At 29.0% G+C, this 24,489-nt stretch overlaps 2 protein-coding genes and 1 long non-coding RNA gene across 4 annotated transcripts; 2 read left to right on the top strand and 1 right to left on the bottom strand.

Moving 5' to 3' along the window:
• Nucleotides 1-1,097: 1,097 nt before the first annotated feature.
• Nucleotides 1,098-11,250, top strand: LOC105831240 (glutathione hydrolase 1 proenzyme). Its single transcript, XM_012671236.3, has 11 exons — nucleotides 1,098-1,187; nucleotides 4,600-4,747; nucleotides 5,195-5,319; nucleotides 5,420-5,559; nucleotides 5,777-6,009; nucleotides 6,133-6,293; nucleotides 6,931-7,154; nucleotides 8,410-8,605; nucleotides 9,141-9,306; nucleotides 9,677-9,823; nucleotides 10,363-11,250. The coding sequence occupies exons 1-11, from the start codon at nucleotides 1,180-1,182 to the stop codon at nucleotides 10,549-10,551; spliced, it is 1,737 nt and encodes a 578-aa protein (XP_012526690.1). The 5' UTR covers nucleotides 1,098-1,179; the 3' UTR covers nucleotides 10,552-11,250.
• LOC118644535 lies at nucleotides 4,719-24,488 on the bottom strand. Of its 2 annotated transcripts, none has more exons than XR_004962309.1 (3): nucleotides 23,586-24,488; nucleotides 23,208-23,254; nucleotides 4,719-4,754 (listed from the first exon to the last, which is right to left on the bottom strand). It is a non-coding gene; the product is annotated as an uncharacterized LOC118644535 (long non-coding RNA). The 2 variants fall into 2 exon arrangements; XR_004962310.1 differs by lacking the exon at nucleotides 4,719-4,754 and adding an exon at nucleotides 4,762-4,922.
• LOC105831241 (NPC intracellular cholesterol transporter 2 homolog a) lies at nucleotides 14,673-19,500 on the top strand. The gene is made up of 3 exons (XM_012671237.3): nucleotides 14,673-14,887; nucleotides 18,653-18,957; nucleotides 19,164-19,500. Exons 1-3 carry the CDS (start codon nucleotides 14,809-14,811, stop codon nucleotides 19,245-19,247), a joined length of 468 nt encoding a protein of 155 aa, XP_012526691.1. The 5' UTR covers nucleotides 14,673-14,808; the 3' UTR covers nucleotides 19,248-19,500.
• Nucleotide 24,489: the final 1 nt, after the last annotated feature.

Raw genomic sequence — 24,489 nt, 5'->3', positions numbered from 1 at the left:
TAATTTCATTATGATATAATCTCTCAATATTCTTCCATCCGCGGAAAACCCATTGTTAGTCTCGAAGTGTCGAGAAATATAAATTCTAAGTGTAAATATTCTCATGTCTAAAATATATTTCACAATTTTTATTATACTAAATATAAAGTTTGATAAATTTTGATTTGTAATTCGCCGTATACTAAATATTAAGTAAAAATTATTTTGATCTCATTTATATATTAAATTACATGTTATAGAATTTTTATTTGGGTAAGATAAATTATTGTTCAATGTAATTAGAAAAATATATAATAAATCAAAAAATTTTATTAGATACTTAATATTACACAAACACGTATGTGTACAACATTATTTTATTATATAAATTATTTTTTCTTTTAATAATAATACGAAAATAGAACTTGTTTGATATATATAAACCTGTTTTGATATATATTTTCTCAAGATTCTCACAAAACATAATTGCAGACATATATAATTGCTTCGTTTTTCAGTTGACTACATTACCTTGGATAAAATTCAGTTTTAATAAATTTATATTTATGATTGAGTAATTGTGATAGTTTCGAAAGTTTCAAATAGAATTTGGTGAGTTAATATTTTTTAAACTAAATTAAATTAACATTAATAAATTATAATATATAGTACATTATAGTATATAACAAATAACAAAACAATTATATTATGTATTATGAAATAAATTCATTATTTTATTTTTAAATTAAATTTACATGAAATAATGATAAAATATTATTTTTTATAATGGAATGTACTTTTTCAGGGGCAAATATTTAACTTAAATAAAAAAAAATTAATAATATAAAGTTTATATGTCTTACAATTAAAAATAATTAGTTAAAATTAAAAATTAACTCATTTAAATTTAATTAAGTTAAAAGTTATTAATGTTTTAACTTGATTATTATTTAACTTTTAATTTTTTAACTACTAAACTCTGCTTTGAAAACTCTGCTTTCAAAAACGTGTGTTTAAAAGAAGGACAATACAAATTAGACGCGCGTTAATTTTGACTTCCGCAAATTTTTACGAATGAGTGGGGATGAATGGATAGAAACGGTATCGTTGCTCTTATAAGAGAAGCGATCGGCTTAGAGTAACGTTTAGTTAAGGCTGACCGCTCTGTCATGCTTGCTGCGTTACGTTCGCTTGTACAACATGATCGGGTCGGTATATTTTCTTTTTTTATCGCTTCGCAAAGACGGCAATGTCTATACAGACATAATATTACGATATTTGCATAATTCTGTTTCTTTTACTGAAAAAAGTAATTTTTGTAAACCATACAACGAGTTAAAAATCAATGTAAATTCAACGTGCAACGTAAGTGAAAGCATAGCTACGCGAAGGACAATTTTTACAAACAAAAATTGGAACAGACTGTGAAATACGTTTTATTTCTTTGGCTTGTAACATTTTTATTTTTCAAACAGTACAAACATAAGTCGCAACAAACTTGTAATTCGTGAGAATGTGTTCGTTAAGTGCAATTTTTCATTGCAATCAATTTAAATATTTGTGTATCGTTTATTTATCGAATCATTACATTTTTCACGTATAAATTAATTATAATATTAAAAACAAATAAATAAATCTATAGGAAAACTAAAACGGCAACACTATAATTAATTATGATAATATTTTAAAGATATTTAAAAATAGTGTTAAAATTTATCAAGTGTAAAAAAGTAAATACAAAATTTTCTTGCTAATATTATAATTAAAAAATTTATAATGTTTTACAAATACTAAATTTTACAAAAATAAACGTGTACCTTTAAAGTTAAGCTGATAACTTTCTTAACAATTTACTATTAAGATCAAAATAATATTCGCTATGTTATTCATTTTGTTAAAAGAGTTAGAAAAAATACATTAACTATTAATTTTTTATGGAAATGTTTAGAAAAATTGTGTGTTAAGATAAAATTATTTGATACTCGAGCGATCAGCTATGCCATCGTTAATTAACTAATATGTTGCAATTGCATATAGAGTTGTAATTATCGTGTGCACGCAATTATTGTTCATTGTGATGCAATATTTTTAGATACAAATAAGAAAGATAAAAGTACACACTTGGAAAATTCGTATTAAATTTAATATAATCGCAAACGGTCCATTCAAATTTTTGTGTTAATTCAATAACAAAATAAATATGGCAGAAAGTAATACAAATATTATATTTAAAAATTAACACAAAAAATGTAACATATAACTTGGAACAAATTGTAGAAATATTTCTTCAGTAAAATTTACATTTTTAATATGTTAACACACATGTACATTTTATTTATTTATTTATATCTTAAAATTAATGTTTTAAAACTATATTTTATTTTTGTATTATTTGTTCACTATCCATAAATTATGTTATTTTAGCACTAAAAAAATTAAATATTAATTTAACACAAACGATTTAAATAATATAATTGGTTTTTTATTAAATTTGTTTTTATTAAAATTAACACTTGGACATATTGAAAATTTTACAAAAAAATTTTAACAAGTTTGTTTCCAACTAAATAAATACAAAATGTTTTTTACTGTGTACAAAAATATTAAAAGTATTTTTGTTAAAAATAAAAATGTACTTTAATGCTTAACCTACCAGGTGTACTGGAATATACAATAATTTGCCATATAATACTTTTATTATAATTGCAAAAGTAGTTGCGAGCCAACTAGTAAATAAACTACTAGCGACTAGTAGATAAAGTCGCATCCAGAATTATGTACATATTTTTGCTTAGATAATGCTAAATATCTTTGTACTATTTGTAAGAAAAAATAAGGATCTTTTTCACATTTTTTTATGTTTTTAAAAATTTCACAATTATCTTATTTTTTAAATTTATTATTAAAAGAAAACAATAATATTTTACAATTATTTTCAAATAAAAAATGTATTATTTTTTAAATTTTGCAAATAAATAGTTTGGAATTTAAGGAAAATACAAAAAAAAATTTCAGACAAACGTAAAGTTTTATAAAAAATAAATAACATCAATTAAAAAAAAAGATTTTTCATGAAGATTACGTTTCTTATTAAATAATTTGCATAGCTAAGAACATCCGTTTTTTTTTTTACATCGAATATGTATTTCTATAAATCATGATTATCTATTCAAGCAGATTAATCTACTATTTGATAACACCAACACACATACACACATACACAAAGACAATATTAAGTTTAAGATATTATTTATTTAATCCTGACTGTAATAGAGTAAAAAAAGTATCTTCTTGTTTTATTTACACGTGATGTATCTATTACATTGATTTCTCGAAGTTATATATTTACTATACGTTCAGAAAAAAATTGGCAGATCAATAAAGTGTGCAATGATTAAATATTTACACATCTGTGAGATGTTTAATTAAGTTTAAATAATTAATCAATTAAGATATTGGATCTTTCTATTTCTCATAATTTTTAATCGTATCTCGAGTCGTACATTTTGAAATAAAGGTGTAGTTTGTAATGGTTCGACGGCATATGAATGTATTGGATAAGGTATACACGCGTTACGCAATCTCAGCGAATTGCATAGTCTTCTGCGTGTGTCAGTCTGCGATGTACCTTGATAACAGCACTGATTCTTGAATCAACATCCGTAAAAATGATAATAACACGGCGCTCGATTGCGTTGATAACTCTTTAAGTGATCTACGTTTAATTATATAAATTTTTAGATTGCAAATCTTATCATGTAACCTTGAACGTTGATTGCGAAGTATTTGTAAAAGTTTAGAAACTTTGTCTTCACAAATGATAATTACATTTCGTTTCTCTAATTGTGCTAATTTTATGATACGGCACCTCTATTTGTACGAACATTACATTATTTCAGTTTTAATTACTTATAAACAAATTTTTTAAATATTTATTTATAAATTTTATATTATTTATAAAAGAAATTATTTCAATTGTTTAAAATAAGTTGCATGGCTATTTTAGATAACGTAAAATTGTCTCACACTGTATTATATAATCGTGTCATCGTAAATGTATTGTCTGCCACTGATAGACCTTTACAATATGACTCAGGTGCAAATGCGGTCATGGTAAACCATTGGAGCGTAGAGCAATCAGATTGTAACTGACAGAAACTTTAAGCATCACTTACGGTTATTTTACTTTTATTGATTATTGTGCAATTTCTTTCATCAATCATACAAAAATTTAACGTACATTGTAACCGACACTCTATTTAAAAAATACGCACATACGTATATACGTGCATAACTCAATTTATTCTAACTTTTTCGATGTTCTTTGTTGCATTATCGGATTTTAATATTTGTACATTGCATGAAATAAAAAATGTAGAAAATAAAAATGACTTCATGTATTAAATGCGGATTTCAAATACAAATTGTACGTAGAACGTCGTGTGGATTACATTTGCAAAATGTTTAAAGTTAGATATTATGTTACAGCCTTGTGGATATTTAAACGCGAATTTTTATGAAACAAATGCAACTAGATTAGATTAATTTTTATTATATTATTAAAATGGACAAATCGTAAAATTCATTTTTTTCATATTTATTGTTATATGTTTTGCGCAGAGTGAGGAAAAAATTGCTTGTATTTGGTGTCACGACGGTCGTGCTTGTGGTCACTTTCATTGTATTAATTGTCATCTTCACGGTCAATTCAGACGATAAATGCGGTCCAAAGTACATCAGTTCTTCTGATCTGGGCCGTTATGCGAAGGTAATGTCTATTAATTAAAAAGCATAAAAATAAAGAATGACTTAATTACAACGTAATAAAGATGCCAATGTTGGACTTACAATATAAAACAAAAACGCACTCTCGAAGCTATTCATTTAATTAAAATACGGGGTTCCGGAAAGGAGATAATTCCAAATGTGTAATACCTCTCGGGCTATCAATAACAGAAAATTAATTAATACAAGATTTAATTTAATATTAAATAATAAAAGTAATGCTATGTCTGTAATATGTATTTACTTCGAAAATATATTTTCATTGGAATTGTTATTTGATAGTGCTACTTTATTTCGTCCGTTATTTCCTCATAAACATTCACGTGGCTTTGTTTTATGTAAAGAAGAAAATATAGCATAAAATACAGCTCAATATAACATAGTGTGTTCAAAGGTTTTCTCTCACAATTATTAAAATATTTATAAACAGGGTGCCGTGGCGACAAACGGTCGGGAATGTTCAAGAATTGGTGCGGATATCTTATCTAGGAATGGTTCGGCAGTGGATGCTGCAATAGCGGCGCTTCTTTGCGAAGGCATCGCGTCTCTGCACAGGTGCGATTTCCTATTTTTCCCCTTCTATTTTTGTATATGGGATACGCCTCTCGATTCGATGAGATTCGAATGCAGCGTTTAAAATATTTCTGATTTAAAGCATGGGACTGGGCGGTGGATTTTTCATGACGATATGGGACGCAAAGAGCAAAACGGCGGATTATCTGGACGCGAGGGAGACCGCCCCGTTGGCTGCGACAGAGGACATGTTCGATGGCAATGCACATTTAGCCATGTATGGTAGGATTTTTTCGCAGTAAAGCTTAAAGCTTGCTGACAAATACATGTACATACACATTTAATACACGCCGGAATCGCTTAAGAGCTGTACAGTTACTGCCGGATGCGACAGAATGATTAATTATAAAATCCTTCACTATCTTCGCTCGCGCGTAACAATAGCGATCCCGCGAGCCACTGTAAATAAAAAAAGCGAGATCTATGTGTTGTCGAACAGGTGGCTTGGCAGTTGCTGTCCCGGGTGAGCTCATGGGCTATTGGGAAGCGTATAACAAATACGGGAAGTTACCGTGGGCCGAGTTATTCGAGCCCGCTATTAAATTGTGCGAAACCGGAGCACTCATCAATAATTATCTTGCCGCGTATCTAGTCGAGAAGGAGCCTATGATAAAAAACGAGAGCAGTTTGGCTGAAATACTCATAAATCCTGACACCAATAAAACGTGGGTTGTGAGTAACACCATGCTTTTCATTCTCGGAGCACGCTTATCATTTTCAAAACTCTCACTTTGTCTAACAAGCGTCTCGTGAAACGGCAGAACTATGAAATAAATAAGGGGAACACTTTCGCAGGCGGGAGACCGAATAAAGCGACCGAAACTGGCGGAGACGTTAAAGCTGATAGCGAAACACGGTCCTAACATATTTTACAATGGCAGTATAACTGACAAATTAGTCGACGAGATAACGAAGTTTAAAGGAATAATCACAAAGCAGGATTTTCAACAATACAGGTGGGCATTTTCTATTTTTTTGTATCTTCGAATATTATAAATGTAAAGTACCAAACTAACTACCACGGAAGTAAACTTGAAGACCAAAGGAACATAATTATAAACTTATCTTTTTTACGCAGTCAACATTTTACGAGAGAACATAAAGAAAAAGAGCTGTAGGTCACATAGTAGATAAATATGATACCGTTGACAATGCCGCCAACGACAATATTAATAAAAAATATATTTTTTAATTGCATTGAAGAAATTAATAAAAATATCAAGATCAAAAAATTTTCCAGTATTAATAATACCAATGATTAAATATGAATAAATCAGATTGAAATAATATTAAATGTCATTATCTATTACTGATAGATTTAAGACTGATATAACAGATTAGATATTTCATAATGACTGTCAATAAAAAAAGATACAAATAAAGATACAAATATATATAATAATATACATAAAAGTAAACATTAAATTGTTCTTTTTTGTTAATTGCTCTCTTCGTTTTTACAAATTATTTGTAATTGAGAAATTGATGACAATAAACAGTGATAGATAGAATCGTACTGGCACAAAACTTCGAGGACATGCTATAGATGTGAAAGTTATGCTAGCACATTGATGACGCAAGTTTACTTTGCAGAGCCTTATGGAGAAAGCCGGTCGAGTTGAAAATGGGGAATCTGACGATTTACAGTGCCCCGCCACCGGGTTCGGGGGCAATTTTGACCTTTATAATGAACATTCTTCGTCGTCTGCTACCGGTCGACAATGAGAATATAATGTGGCAACGTATAATCGAGACCTTCAAGTGGGCTTACGCAAGAAGGACAGAGCTGGGAGATCCTGATTTCGTCGAGGGCATAGGTAAGAAGATCATGAACGCGCAGTGTAATGTTTTAACGCAATTCCTCGATAATATATTTTAAGGAGATATATATTCTGGACAATGGTCAAAATGAAACTTAACTTTGTATATTTTTTGTGGAAAAACGGAAAGAGATAAAGAGGTCGTGTTTATTCTACTGTAAATATTATACATATATTTAACATTTAAATTTTATTAAAATGTAATACCTAAGATGGCTATTCAAATGTTTTTAAATCGTGTTTTGAAAAAAATTGAACGTTTACGGTGCTCTCACACTGTTGCTCCCACAGAATTCAGAAAGCAAAATCACACAAGTTTTATAAAGTTAAATATAGATCTAATTATAGATCTAATACTTGACATATCCGTTTTTCGAAATATTGCATTTGAATAAAATAGCAGCTAGTCAAAATCAAAATAATGATTTTTTGCTTATAAAGTTTTCTCATTTTTGGAAACATATAATTCAGAAAAACTTAAATAACGCGCGATGCTATTTTATATTATTTTTTAAATAAATTTTTTAATAAAATGTTTAATAAAATAGAGAAAAGTATGAATTTTTTCAATAAATACGTTTTCTTTATCTCTATTTCTATCTTGTTTTTTCTTCGCAAAAAAATCGCAGTTAGATCCTCGTTTTGACCTGTCTAGGTGCATATAAAAATTAAAAAATTACATACGCTTAACAATATCTATATATAAAGGAAGAAAGGACACAAATAGATAATGCCGCAAAAAATACCTATGAATAAAAACCGATAACTTTCTGTTTAATAGTTATTATAATACGAAATCGTTAAGAATAATAATTACGGATACAATAATTACAAGAATATCATTAATGTTTAGAAATACTATATATACGTGTATTCAAGAGCCATCTCGATTATTAATGCATTAAGGATCTCTTACACGAGTAAAAACAATTTTTCTAAAAAAAATTGCTAACATTGATGTGCGTCACGTTAATAAATTAATTTATGAAAGGTAATAGTTTCTTATATGTTTGCGCGTATCTTTAACGTATATAACATTTATTTGTAATATCGTGATATAACACGTTTTTTTCCGGGAATCGTTGCGTCAAGTGTTTCCACATTATAATTTTTATATCGTCACGTAAAAGCATCTGGCGAAACCTATTGTTTGCCCAGTATCTGTGTTTCCAGCGCAATTTTCTCGAATACATTCCTCGAATCTCCCCCGGCAATTACAAAGCGTTTAATTAGCGAAATTGATTCTTTGTAGACGCGGTGCTCGCCAATTTAACGTCCAACGATTACGCGGAAATGATAAAAAGTAGGATTAAGGATGATTGCACGAGTCAAGATCCAGAGGACTATGGCGCCGTCACCACAACAATCGTGGATGCGGGGACCTCGCACGTTTCCGTTCTCGCTCCCGATGGTTCCGCCGTTTCCGTTACGTCGACTATCAACCAGGTGTAAGTAAATTCGCAGGTGCGCAAAGCACTCTAATCGAATGCTCAAATTGCGAAACAATTTATAAAAAGTCAACCTGTACAAAATTAACTGCGCTCCGATTACGCGATTTCTGTCGTGGAATTTGACTGTTTTAAATTATACAATTGTAAACTCTCGAATAATTATAATATTTATTTGTAAAATATTAAACGTAATTAAATGATAATTCTATGAAAATAAAAATATTAGAATTTCCATTTAGCAATGCCGGTACGCTTCAGGCTAACAAAAACTTTATATTGTAACTTTTACTATAATACTCTTCTTCGTGTATCGACATGTTAAAAAACGAGAAGGAAAAAACCGATTAAATAGCTTTGCTTCCGCGATATCTTCGACATGTTCGTTCTTGAAAGCGAGTTATATCTATCCTTAAAATTGAAATGATTCAGCGCGCGTTCGGCGAGAATCGCGCGAAGTCTTCGATAAAAATCCTACACGGTATATAATGCGCATAGGATTTTCGTGCTCTCTGCAAGGATCTATATTTAACAGGTTCGGCGCGATGATACGCTCAAGGTCCACCGGTATAATATTTAACGACGAGATGGACGACTTCAGTTCGCCCAACATCACTAACGGCTTCGGGCTGCCGCCGTCACCGGCGAATTTTATTCGTCCCGGCAAACGGCCGTTAAGTTCGATGTGCCCTACTATAGTGGTAAGCCATTTCACCACAAACCTGACCGTCGACAAATTCGGGAGCTCGATAAATAACATGTACCAAAACATCGTCTCGTGAATGATGCGAAACGCATCTAATGAAACGGCTACCACGAGTGCAATTAACTGTCGTTAAATGACCATCGATTCCGAGAATTGCTCTGTTCAATGATATAATTGCCATTCGCAACGTCACGTGATAGAAATGACTCACCGCCATGTAAAGTCTCTCGTTAAATTATCTCATGCAATTCAATAGATCGATCTCTATGTAAGAATTATATTTGGAAGTTTTTTCAAAATAATCTTGAAGAAAATGAACGCGGTTAATTTAAGCTTATTTGGTTCAATCGTGCGATCTCTCTTAGGTCGATCGCAAGGGCAATGTGAGATTAGTGATTGGTGCAGCCGGTGGCACGAAGATCACGAGCGGCGTGGCAATTGGGATGCTCTTGAATCTTTGGTTCGGTTACGACATAAAGGAAGCGGTTGATGCGCGCCGACTTCATCACCAAGTGAGTACGAGCGATTAAGCATTTGAACTTGAGAAAGTAATTCCAGTTGAAAATCAAATTCAAACTGCCTTATTAAAATAAAACTGACTTTTAATTCCCTCACAGCAAAGTTTCAAAAAATTGATACTTATCTTAAATGTTTTTATTACTTAATAAAATTTAAATAAATTATTGAATTTATTTTCCATATATTTAAAATATAAGAAGAATTTTAAAGGCCATATTACCATAATAATTTTTTTTTAGAAAAGTTGTTAAAATATATTCTCAAAAGTACTTATTATATAAAATTATACAAGATATTTAAGTTTAATGGAATTCAGATAAATAAAAACTTCAGTAATTTTTCAATCCGTAAAATCTTTGTACATTTGTAAACTGCTTTGTGATTTTTCTTAGAGAAGAATTCTTTCATTACGCACGCAAACAAAAATAAGATAATGGCTTTAATTATTAAACTATTAAATTATTAGAAAACCTATAATTATATTTATAAACTTTTTATTTATGGACCTGAGAAAATTGTTGAAAAATTACAGTTGCTGCCGATGAATGTCCAGAACGAAAAACATTTTTGTCAATCCACGTTAGATTATTTGAATAAGATTGGACACAACGTTACCACATTTACCGGAATTGGCAGCGCGATTACGGCTGTATCTAAGGAAAACGGAGTTATAACAGCAAATTCAGACTATCGCCGACAAGGAACAACAGCGGGACTGTAAAAATGATAGAATCGACGCGGATGACCTTGTAACATTGATTCCTCTTTGTGCCACCAATGTTTTTTTAACTGCAGTAACGATTGTAATCTAATACATGATTATTAATTATTAACGCTCTCTACTTAGCATGGAATCTCTGTTTCATCATAGTCTATTTGAAAAAGAAGAAATTCCGGTTCTTAATGTTACAAAATTGTTCGCGTTGGAACATGTGTTGTGTAAATATCGAATTCTTATTCTTGACACAACGCACATACACGTATAATTTTAAGACAAAATTTATATTTTAAAATAGTCATTTGCATTTACAAGGTGCCAATTCAACATGCAAAAACATTGTAGTGACTGAATCACTAAAATGATTTGTTATTTACTCGGCTGTAAATACTTAAAAATTGTAATTATGTATAGTAGTAATATTTATTTTATTATATTTGATAGATCATCGCATCTCTGTACATATTTCATAGTATTTCCTATGTGATACAAGATTTATATATATGAAAATAAAATCATCTTTACTTTGTGTTTATAATAATATCAATTAAATTTATTTCTAAATATTGTAAATTTTATTTTTATTGTTGAAACGAAAGATAACATGCCTGTATCTAATAATATAGAATTCTCTCTATTCTTGACGATGTAGATGATATAATTATGTTACTTACACAATAAATTATGCAACTTTATATGAAATATTGCAACAAAATGTTCCCATAAAATAGAAAACCAATTAAGATCAATTAAAATACCGTTAAATAAAGAAAAGATTTTATTACAGTTTTATTAGCCATATTGACCAATATAAATTTATCTTATGTAGATCTAACTCACTACTCAGTTACATATTCAAGAAAACTTATTACGTTATTGCTCAAGAAAAAAATAACTGCATCAAGTTATTAATATTTATGACTAAATTATTAATAATTTATTGGGTTATTTTAAATCTGTGTTTTTATTTGCCTGGACAAGTGTTGTCATTTTTAAAATTTTCCATTGCGATGTTATCTGCAATAGAAACAGAATTTTTCATCTAATGAATAAAACTTCGCTTGTGTATAATTTAATACTAACGTTATAATATATCAATGTTACTAGTAATATATAAGAAAACCTGTTCTGAAAATAACTATAAGTAATCACAATGAAAAATTTCAAGAATAACAACGCAAGTGTTTGGAGCAATTACAAAAATGAAAATTGATGATGTAGTTCTAAAGAATTATATGCATATAAAATTACACGCATACTCTCAACAACATACTCTTATCAAAATAAACAATATATAATTTTGATATTTTTAAGTAAAGATTTGATTGTTACCTGAATAGCTTATATAGAGAATTTACATTAATATTCATTTTAATTGATTTATTTTAACGTTATATTATAAATATTAAAAATAAAAAATTCTAGCATTTAAAAAATTTTCAAAATTATTATATTATATATACATATATGCAATTTAAATCGAGAGTCTTTAGTAACTCTTTCTTCAAGGTTACTGTCGCTATAATAATTACTATTCCCTTTGAGTTTCCACCTTAACCAATGCACTCACTATACTTGTCTCGAATACAGAATACAAAATTTCTTCCGGTAATACATGACCTTCGTTTATAATATCCGTATTAATACCGGAATATATTTCTATCGAATTCATATTATCGAGATAAATTATAAACAAGTCAAGTATTTTTACTTGCAATAGCACAACCGTTATTATTTCCACACATTCAACGGATCATTGTAATTGTATTTTTGTAAAATCTGTTTTTCTTTAAGAAAAAATCATATCTAAACCATATATCTGTCGTGTACATTTTTTTGAAATAATTAAACAAACCACAATTAAAGTGAACAATAAAAAATAAACTGTATATCTAATAAGTTTAGATGAACTGTAAGAAGAAGCAAGTGTTTATCGTCACGCAAGAACGATTTCTGAAAAATTTCATAACCGTTCTGACTCACTTTGATCATTCCATCGACTTGACAAGATAATTCACGGTAACATCGCATACGTTATTTCCGCCTCGTGGAACATACGTATGTATTTTACAAAATGTTACAAATCACAAGTGTTTTATTAGACTATCAGACATGTAAAAGAGCTGTTTTACTGTTTTGAAAGCTTTTCATTAGTCACTAAACCGCATCTGTGAGATTGGATTTACATATTCGATGTTATTGTTTCTCGCGCGGCGCAATTTTCCAAGAATGGAGGTATTATAAAGTCAATGTGTACTTTGACATGGTAATGTCAAGAGCATAAATCGAGCAACCCGGACTCTTGTCTGCGTCTGAAAATCTTGATTATGATTATTTTCATTCTATTGTTAGTATTACCAGCTCCATTACATCAAAGAGAGAGAGAGAGAGAGAGAGAGAGAGAGAGAGAGAGAGAGAGAGAGAGAGAGAGAGAGAGAGAGAGAGAGAGAGAAGCGACGCTATTGTCCGAATAGTAAATGTACACGGAGCGTATGCGAGCTTGTGTGATTTTACGTAGGACTCTCTCGCTTTAGCTGTGCCGAGTTTCAACGAGATATATTATTCGATATGATGCCGGCGTGGCAATAATTTCAAGAGTATACGATTTACAGGAGTTAATCGAGATCCCCGTTTGCCATTGAAAATAAGGAGACTCATCTGGCCACAGAGAAAGAGAGGGAAGTAGAGAAAGGAAAAGAGAGAAATGGAGAAGGAAAGGGACGAGATGGTGGACAGAGATTCTTAATTTCCGGTGCTTTGTTCTTGTGACCATGGTGGTCCGTTTCATTTCCGTTTCGTTGTGCTGAGGTAAACGAAGTAAAAAAAAAAAAAAGAAAGAATCAAACATTATGAAGAGCGACCGCTGCGGGTTACTATTAAAGCGCGGAACTTTAATGCGTACTTGTGATATTATCGAATTATTTATCACACATATTTAAGGATTGTAGATCAAGGATTGTAGATTAATCATAATATCCAAATTTAATTAACAATGAGCAAAATTATTTTTTTTAAAGCATAAAAAATAAAAAACGAAAAGTTTCTTTAATAAATAAAGCTGGATCGCATTTTTATAGTGCAATTTAATTTTAACAACATTAAATATATTTCATAAAATAAGAATAAAGAATAGAGATAAATTGTGTTTAACTTAAGAAAATTTTTTAGTCATATATATTTTCTTGATCTTGTATGTTTCTTCTTTTAAACTATATACGCAATTTAACTATCTCACGTGTCTCAGTACAGTATTATAAATCAAAGTAGAAAAAAAAGTTTAATATGTAAAGTTTAATATGCGATTTATATTTTGCATATTAAACAGCGATCTTATCGCAGTTGGAAAAATATTTGGAATTGAAAAAATACTGGAACGTTGATAAAACGTCTTACGTAAAAAAGTTACGGCGAAGTTAAGGTAATACACAAATCATGTGCGAACCTAATTTAATTTTTATATATTATCACGTTACGTATTATGTCTTTATGGAATGGCAATAGGCATTTGTAAAAATCGACAAACACATTTTACATGGAAGAAAAGCTTCTAGAAATCCTTATACATTAACTTATATTTTGTATAAATAACTCATATGAAAGTAAAAGAGAAAGAAAATAGCATTGCTGCATGGGACGTATTCTGTCAAGACGTTTATTTTTGTTTTCTCTTTTAACGAAAAACTTAATTATTGTCAAATTTAGAATAATAAAATAAAAACTGTTATATTACCTAAAAGGAGAAAACTTTTAAAATTTATATTTATGTTTTTAAAGTTTATCTTTTGGTTTTTATTTGAAAAATATAATCTATAAGACAACAAAGCGGTATGTTAGTAACAACGACTTTCCTCTAATATAATGTAAACTGAGATCGAACGTTTTGAGAGTATTACATGTGTTGTCTCTGCTTAAGAAATTTCGAAAACATACCTACTATTAGTTTTAACACAGTTTTCTTGTTAAATTTAATACTCATTTATTACAAAATTAATAAAATTAAGCTTTTTCAGATTTATTTTTCTTTCATTAAATTTTCTTTAAATTAATATGTAAATTATTTCATTCAGACTTCGATTCTTTGTTTCCTTATCTCCTTCCTTGGTATATAAGGTGTGTGAACGAACGACGCATCGCGCTAGTAGGCACCTGTGACCGTGTTCGAGCTGTAGTCGTCAGTCGAGAACCGGAGTTGGGTCTGATCGGACCCACAGCACTCTGACGAGATTTCTTGGACGAAAAAACAGAAATACTTTCACCGAGATGCTGAGGGAAACGAGTCTCGTTTTCGCAGCGCTTGTCGTGTTTGCTGGTGCCACGGTAGTTTATAAGTGCGGTTCTGGTACGTAAAATATCGAGCGGAAATATACAAATATTATAAAAATATATTATAGTTTGCTGAAAAACAGTTTTTAATAAATCGTGTTCAATACACGAATCGTTTCAGTAATCTAATAATTAATTTCTGTTTTTTTAATTTTTGAAATTAAATTATTTTTTCACATAGTACGTAAATGTATATATATGGATTGACGAAGGAATATTTACTGTACTGTAATTCAACTATTAATTACAAAATTGTCATTTTTAATATGCACCAAAGAGAATTTTCTGCAAATATTTCGTAATATAAAAAGACTGCGGAAAAAAGTAAAAAATTTATATTTTTTAACGCACTGAACGTATAATCGTCTTTGGATATTAATGGAAAAGTCGTAGAGATCTCAAGAATCTTCTTAAATTAAAACTATTTCTCTTTAGATGAGAAAATGTGTTGCTATCGTTAAATACTCGTGCGAAACTTTGTCGACGTTGCATTGTGTTAACATTTTATTATACAGAACGTTTGTAGTTTATGTGTTTTGTCAAAGATAAAATTTTGCATTTTTCTAATCAAATTTAGAAAAAAATTCATAAATATATAAGTATGTATTTTTTTCACGATTCCAAAAAAACCAGTAGCTCTTTGATTTTCAAACCGAAATATAAACTTTATCGAAAATTTAACAATTAATAAAAATTGATTTTTATATTCAACAAATATGGAAATAAAGAAAAATACGGAAAAATAAAAGAATCTAAAAGTCGTTAAGGAAAACTAAAATTTAAAAATATTAATACATCTTATCTAGAGTCTACATTGTTTAGATTCTCCTAATCCCACGCTCCTTGGTCAAGGTAAAGTCATGAAACAGATGTTATTCCCAATCTTTTACCGTGAGTGGAAATACTTTATCTCTATAGTTCTTTGTCTTTTTAGACTTTCCATTTGCCTCGTAACTTTACCTGAGTTTCCACTTGTGATGAAAGATTAAGAATGATATTTGTTTTAGATTCTATCTTGAATCTCTCTATCTTTATAAACATAAGAAATATTTTTTGTCGATGCCTCTAGTGTAGCAAAATATTCAATAATGTTATCGTTTATTTTAAATATTTAATATATGGAAACACATAATTGCGCACAAACTACTGCGTCGACTTTCACTAGCGTACTTTTATTTTAAATTGTATTCATCACATTGAGAATTCTTATACCTTTCTTCTTTTAAATTATATTATATATGTATATGTATATATATATATATATTTATTTATTTATAATAGTATAATAATACTTTATACATGTAAAATTGAAATTATTCTAAACGTTTTAATCTTAATTGATATGAAAAAAATGAAAGTTATTTAATATGCTAGAACGGTATTTTTCCTGTAAAATGTATTAGCAAAATTTAATCAAATATTTTAGGAATATTCTGTGTGAGAGTTTATCGCAATAATTTTTTATTTAAAATTTTTTTTGCGACATATTGCAAGCTATTGTATTTGTCTTTTGCTAAATTTTTTCAAGTATTATACATGAGTATTTGTAGATACAATTCGTAATCATACGACAAATTGCTTAAGTAGATTTTATTCTTTAGAGATCATCATGCAACAAGATTATTTTATACAAATGCCAATTTGATGACAATTCTGGCAATTTATTTTATTACAAGTGTTAAAAAAGTTACACACGTAACTTTTTTCACATTTGAAATAAAATAAATTGCCAAAATTGTCATCAAACTGCCATTTGTATATTTTTCAACCGCTGGCAACTTAACGATTTTCATTTGGAAGATTATTTTAATTATCACACGAGTTGAACATCGAGTGATTATTTTAAAGATTGTTTCTTATTGTTCGTAATAGAAGTAATTAATATTTTCGTAATTTTATTATTGCACAATAAGTTTAATAACTGTTAATTATTGGAGATACAATGTAAACTTTAATTTTGTTATATTAATATCTAACAAATAATATTGTTATTAATATCTATATAATCACTGATATAGAAACATAATTGACACATGAAAGTTATAAGCGGAATACTAACATGAGTGTTAATTTACAACCGACATGCCTTACCGTTACAATTTTATGTTACATTAGAAATTGCGTCGAGTAAAGCATATAATTTTGATTCGATATATTCGAAATGTAATTCGTAACAATCAAAATCAGCAAAAAAGAATATAGAGTATAGACGGACCAATTTTGTAAGTCCCGTTACAATAGTAACTGTATTTTTAGACATTAGTAAAGATATTACACCATTAAGTTTAAATGCGCACTGATAGAAAAATATGTTGTATTTGACTAGTGTAATTGCATAATGTAAAATAATGATATGAATATCATATTTATAGTAATTATTACTATAATATTAATAATAATATACACATGCTATATTTTAAAGCTGTATAATTTATAGTGCAATTCTTCCTTAAAAAAGACGTCATATTAAATCGTTATACAAGACATTAGTATTTTTGAAAGACTACATTATTAAAACTTCATGGTATTATTTAACTTTGTATAACTTGAAATGTATACAGTCAAACGAAAAGTTAAATAATAAAAAAAAAACACAAAAAATATATATTTGCATATATTCTTAACTGTAATACTCTTAAGTTTGTAAAAAAATAAAAAAGTATATGTAATTAAAAGTTAAAATGGCAAAAATAATATGTTAAAATATCTTAAAATAGTTTTGAAATACTCAAAAATATAAATTCCTTATAACAAATGTTAGCTATTATGTATTGGTATATTAGTATCATTATAACGGAAAGTTGATAAAAAATTCCATAAGTAATTATTAGAATTTGTCAGCTAATAACATAGATAAATAATTATACGTGATCGTAATATTTAATAACACACACGTTTTAATAAAATATATTTTTGTCGAATAATATTTTTAGCTAAAATATTTTCTTCCGTTAAATCCGTGGTCCTTTTACTTTGATTGCTATATTGCAATAACTACGAAAATAAGTGTAATAAAAAAGTTATATTTGCAAAAAAATCATATTTGTAAAATATTTACGAGCAAAATTGAAATAACACAGTCATGTTTCCATGTGAGTGATTTGTATGTATATTCGTTTCATTGTACAGGATTTTTTGCTGACCAATCATATTAGCAATGACCTTCAGTTGCAAATATAATCATAATCATGAAAAGCAAACGTGTCATTATCTTTTAACGTGAATAAACTTCTTTTCATGACACACTTTTTAAGAAGACTCGAGAAGAATTTATTTACTATTATTATTTATTATTAGAATCCATTAATTAGTGATGTAATCTTCTACTTTTTATGATATTATATTAATCCAGCATTTTAATAAAAATTATTGTTACTAATATCTAATAAATTCTTAAAAGCTAATCAATAATGAAATTTATCAGTCATGAATATTGATAACCACACGATACGTTTTCCAAGCTATTATATTTTCTTACTTCGCATTCTCCGACATTTCAATGACTTTGAGTCTTATTAAGGCTTGAAGAAAATCAAGTATCTCAAGGTGATCAACTTTTTTTGTTACTATTCGTCTTGTTTTTTTACTTAAATGTATACACGTGCGTATTCTTCGGACAAAGTAAAAAATCATTTTATTGTATCAAATTATATAACCTGTTGTGAATGAACTAATTATATAGTCCGATTGTATTTGTGACAAGTAATTCAGATTATGCGAAAATATAGCAGACACAAATTACACCCATGTTATCGTAATTTTTTATAATTTATGATTTCAGAAACACCATTCGAGGATCCCACACAGATCAGCATATCCGGTTGTGATAAACCTGAATGTCCGTTGAAACAGGGAACAACTATTAATGTAGATATCAAACTCGTACCTAACAGAGAAATTAAGAGTTTGACTAATGCAGTGAACGCGATTCTTTTTGGCGTGCCTTTGCCTTTCGTGGGAGTCGACGGAACAAATGCCTGCGATAATATTTACAATCCTGATGGTAGCAAAGCCGGTTGCCCTTTGAAACCAAATGTGGAATACTTATACAAAATCAATTTCCCTGTTTTGTCGATATATCCTAGGGTAATTTTGCAAACTTGTCAATTTTAAAAAAAGAGTTATAATTGCACATGTGTTTACTAATAATTAAATATAACACAAGTCAGTTATACTGTTAAGAATACTTTGACAAAGATAATAAGTTTACTTTTCTTATATGCAATTTATCTCTTTCGTAACTAGTTGATTTCAGCCTGTTATAATAATGTTTATCATTGCTTCGTTTGCAGGTTGCACTGATCGTACATTACGCACTAAAAGAAGGAAACGAGGAAATCATGTGCTTCGAAGCACCATCGAAAATTATAAAATAAACTGTTTCGCTTCGCTAACTTCCGCATATTAAAATTAAAAATCCAAATATGTGTAGTCAATGTAGTTTTGAGTTTATATAATTTAATCGGCCAATTATGTGGAACTGCATAGAAATTTCCTTATTTTTCCAATATAGAAAATATCCAATATAGAGAAATAATCCTTCCAATACAGAGTATGCCATATTATAAAATATGTGTATATATAAAATTTGTAATAAATTTTTAATAAATTTTCTATTTTTAATCAAGATTTTGTTGATTTTTATTTATTTTGTTTTTATTTTCTATCATTAAGTGTTGTGGTAGGATTTTTGTTAAAAATAAAATTACTGTGTCAGAGATCAAAATAGATAAATAACCAATAAATTCATAAAGTAGTTATTAGCGGTATTTAAAGCGGTTTTTAAAGAAATTGGGTTTATAATTAACAATTGTTAAATATTTGAAGTCACATAGATTTATTTCATTTATGTGAAGTAAATTAATCTTGTAAATATGGCTTTTTATTTTTGCCGATCACTGTATATACTCATTATATAATAATTTTCGCTAACAGTTTAATATATACTAATAAATAATGTAGCATTATATTATAATCAATAATTGTCTGTAAATATTATAATATTTTAAAAGTCTTGTTAATACTAAGCAGTAATACAAATAATTAAACTACATTTTAAATATTTTAGTTGGGAGTAATTAAAGAACTTTGATATAATCATCAATAACATCGTAATAATAAGCACATGCTTCATAAGCACTAGAATATGATGATTGTGTTAATCATAAAGGTCAGATTTCAATTTCAGCAATTTGTTTTTGTGTCTTCAGAAATTGTTCGATGTTTCTTTGCATATTTTATTTATACGTTGAAATAAAAATTAATCTGTAATCATTTCAAATTTGTACACATTATTTCACAAATTTCCAGCAATTTCCTATAATTTTATTTTATTAAACATTTCTTAATTGTTTTGGGCAATTATAACATATATATAATACCTTTAATATGTAAGAAATAAGTCTTTCTATTTTTATGTAAAGCTGTTATCTTCAGCTTAAACTTAAAGATATGTAACATTTTCTAATGTACTATCTTTTGCAGTATTCATTTTGTACTATCAAGTAACATTTCATGATTATTATAATATTTATTATATACATGTTGAATGTATATAATGTTCATTCAATTCGTATTACGGTTGAACCGTAATACTTTAACTGAGTTAAAGCATGTCTATTATTGCGATGTTACCTACAGCCGATCGAAAAGTATTCACGACCGTATAATCAAGGCCTGTAGGTAGGAGTCGAGGCGAGAAATTTACACATATGAATATTAAAAAATGTCGAAAAATGAAAAAAAGGTAACTTGCAAATGAAGCATATAACTCGACAGAGAGTGATTTCCCGGAATATGTGTGTATACACCCTTTATAAAAATCTCACTGAAATGACAAAGAAAAAAAAATTGACGCGCCTTTCCTGTAAAGCAACCAGGCTTACAAAAATGAGCAAAATTTATTGCAAAGAAACTAAGTAAGTTTCAAAATGCAATTACACTGACAATTAAAACATGTACTTCGTCAGTAAACGAATGCAGATATATATACAAATGTATAATAAAGGAAAGGCCAACAACAGTTGTATATAGATAATGTTGGTGTTCAAATAATATTTCATACGCAAATACATTTTGTAATATTTTCTAGACTTTGAGGATAGAAGGGAGAGGGAATTTTGGATGCTTGAGCATCTTTATCAAGTTGATTATCAATTAAATATTGTAATATTAATGTTCCGATTCAATTTAAGAACTATATTTCAAGAAATAATGATGTGTCATTTAAAGAACTAGAAAATGTATAAAATTATATAAAATATTATTTAAGAACTAAGATCTGCTTTTATCGTTGTTTGCTTTTTCGATTTTAATTGCAAAAATATATTAAAAGGCAATTATCCGCACAAAAGCAATAAATCTACATATCACGCAGCTGCGAACTTTTCCTCTCAGGCTTTTTATCGTATGTGTCATAGCGCTTTTCGCATAATCTCAACGGCAAATTTATAACGTACGTTTAGTGTTTGGCAGCCCGCAACACTATTGATGCTATCGTCGATGCCATTTCAATTGGCGGGAATGTCGGGTAATAATTATAGGTACGCACAGAGACGGTGACTCTTTAATTACGATATTGGACTGTTCGCGCAAGATCCGCGAGATTAATCCGCTTATCACGTTCCAAATGGACGCATTGTTAATGAGCGTTCTTGGTTTAAGGATGTACGTGTCACGTGTATTGTCAAAAATTGTTTTAATTTCTCTGGATTATAATTCACATTTTAATGTGACATTGGACTCACAAAATCTTTGGAAAATACATGCAAATTGAATGGAGTACGCGTAACTTATTGTTACAGAATAAATGTGATTGGTGGTTATTCATGAATTAACAAACTCTCTCTAGTTCTGATTAAGATACATTAAAAATATTAAATAATTGTGCGAATAACAATATTCGTCAAACCCGGATTGGCAATAGTTCTGTATCTCGAAACGTTATACATTCGCGTCCCTGTAATCATGGCGGTGAGTGACGATGAATTTTCATCGAGCGTTAATTATATATCACACGTATATAACTGCACCTCGTGTATGTACATCGAGTAAAATATTAAATTGATTGGTGACAATTAAATGACGTTATATTAAACAATATTACATATTAATAAATAATTTCGCATTAATATGAGGATGATTATACTTCAATAGTGTGATTATTTCTGTTTGCACAGAATATAATATTTCAGACTTGGCGAATCATCTTTCTATGGCAAATAGACGCCCCTCCCCCAAAAAACAAATTTCACATACAATTAATTAACGTGATGTATTTCATATTCTTGCGCAAATACAATTTGACTATCGAAAACTATTAGTTTATAATAGGTCAGAAATAAATTATTGAACATTATACTTTAAAATCACGCATTTAAATTGTCCGGAAATTGATCAGTTTTCAAGTGATTGTTATTAAAAAATTTTATTTCCTGCAAAATAACATTTACTAGATTTCATGCCATACAATTTTAACTAGTATAAAGATCAGTCATCACAAAGTATATATGGATAGATAGTAAAAGTTTAGACTAAAATTCGTGCGTTATAAAAACACATAGTTTTAATTAACAATCGTTAGTATGAATATGTTACATTGCATATTTTATATCCTATGTAATCAAAATATAAAACATTTCTATATATTTGCGTTAACAGATATTTAAAAAAAAATTTATCATACATATTGGATATTTTTTCAGCAATTTAAGTAATATTTAATCCTGAAAAAAAGAAAGGAAAACTTCATAAATGTTATCCATATAATAAATACTATCAATTTTTTTCTATCATTGCAAAACTATTTGCATCTTATTTGTAAACTATATAAAAATTGTATTTATTTCTTTATTTCTTTTATTTTTATTTATTTTATTTTTTACGTTTTTTAAATATATACTATTATTTTTTTATAAATAACATATACTTATGCAAAATATATTTATAAATGTGTGTGTGTGTGTGTGTGTGTGTGTGTGTGTGTGTGTGTGTGTGTGTGTGTGTGTGTGTGTGTGTGTGAAAACAGATAATGTAAACAATTATTAAATGCACGATCAATATATATTTTAGAATTGAATATCAAATTTTAATTTGTTCTAATCTATCTATTTAAGAGCCATCGGATTTATGAAATATAATATATATAAAATAATATATCCTAATTTGACATTCATATATGTATCTTTCTCTCTCTCTCTCTCCCCCCTCCCTCTCTTTCTCCTCCTCTCTCTCTCTCTCTCTGTTTCTTTTTCTAGAAATATTTATCATATGTATATTTAAAATAATTGTCATAAAGCTGTTATTTCAATAAAAAAAGGTTTATTTATTATACTCACCGACACTGATGCACAACAGCGAATTTACATCTTTAATGTCGATGATTCTGTAACAAGCAAATATAAAATCCAAATTAAAGCAGAGCAGGGAAAATCAATTATTCTAAAAAATAATTATTAAACACACATGCAGAATTTTTTCGAAAATAATTATGCAATTATGCAATCAAAAAAGCTATTCATTAAGTATTTATTAATTAATGCAACTATTAAGATTAAATATTAAATTTACAATACTAAATATTATGTAAATATAATACTAACAATTCTTCACACACACACACACATACACACACACATACACACACATATATATATATATAGTAAATATTATATTTCATAATTGTATCAAACATAAAAATATGAATATATTTTTACTTCGTCCCCAAATTGTGAAAAAATATCTGTAACAAATTACAAACAAATCGGAGCTATAACAATTAAAGTTGCAAGGGATTTGGAACTCAAAAATCTTGAAGGAAAATCTTCTAAACTGACAATTTTAATTCTTAAGTTTCTATCCGACTATAATAATCGTGTGGTTTGATCACCTGTTCGTTTTCCCGACCGCTTACGCCATCTATCCTCCTTGGTTCCACTTCTCACGACAAAGCCTCCATCTTTACCTCGCTCCATCTTTCCGCGCCAGGTTTAGAACGTTGCAAGCGTCTTCGCGTCGTGTCGCAATAGTTCGCGTGGTTCGTCGAAATCGAATTTACGAACGAGCGTATCTGATTGCCGATGATCGTCGTTTATCGTAGCAGTGTTCGACGACGAGGTGCGTCGGTTATTATGTGCAATCACAGTCAATCGTGATCGTAACCCGCTTCGGTCGGCTAATTTCGCGTAACAGGTTAGATTCGAACAAGTTGTCACGGTCTATCAGAAGATACTCGCCCGCCCGTTTAGAGCGACACTAGGATGCGTTCAGATTCCTCACCCGAGTGTCCTCAGGTGTAGTTTTATCCTTGTTTAACATTCAGTAAATAACAAGGATAAAATGATACCTGGAAACACTTAGCGGGGTGTAGTGATAACGTCCGGTCTGATCCACTTCCAAGTTCAGAGGAATCGTTGGTCGCGACGGCCAATCGGATTCATTGAGATTCATAGTGCCTTTAACGCATTTGATTGGCTGTAGAGTCCGCGTACGATCTGTGTAAAGGTGCCTTTTCACGCTGACGCTTAACGCTCATTTTCAGCGTCAAAAGACATCACGTGACTAAAAATAAAGATACCCATTCGTCATTTTTAGTCACGTGATGTCTTTTGACGCTGAAAA

Source organism: Monomorium pharaonis, chromosome 1 (assembly GCF_013373865.1).
Source record: "Monomorium pharaonis isolate MP-MQ-018 chromosome 1, ASM1337386v2, whole genome shotgun sequence".
In the NCBI taxonomy this organism is placed as follows: domain Eukaryota; kingdom Metazoa; phylum Arthropoda; class Insecta; order Hymenoptera; family Formicidae; genus Monomorium; species Monomorium pharaonis.
Note: the sequence above shows the minus strand (reverse complement) of the source record. Positions and strands in the feature narration are given on the sequence as shown.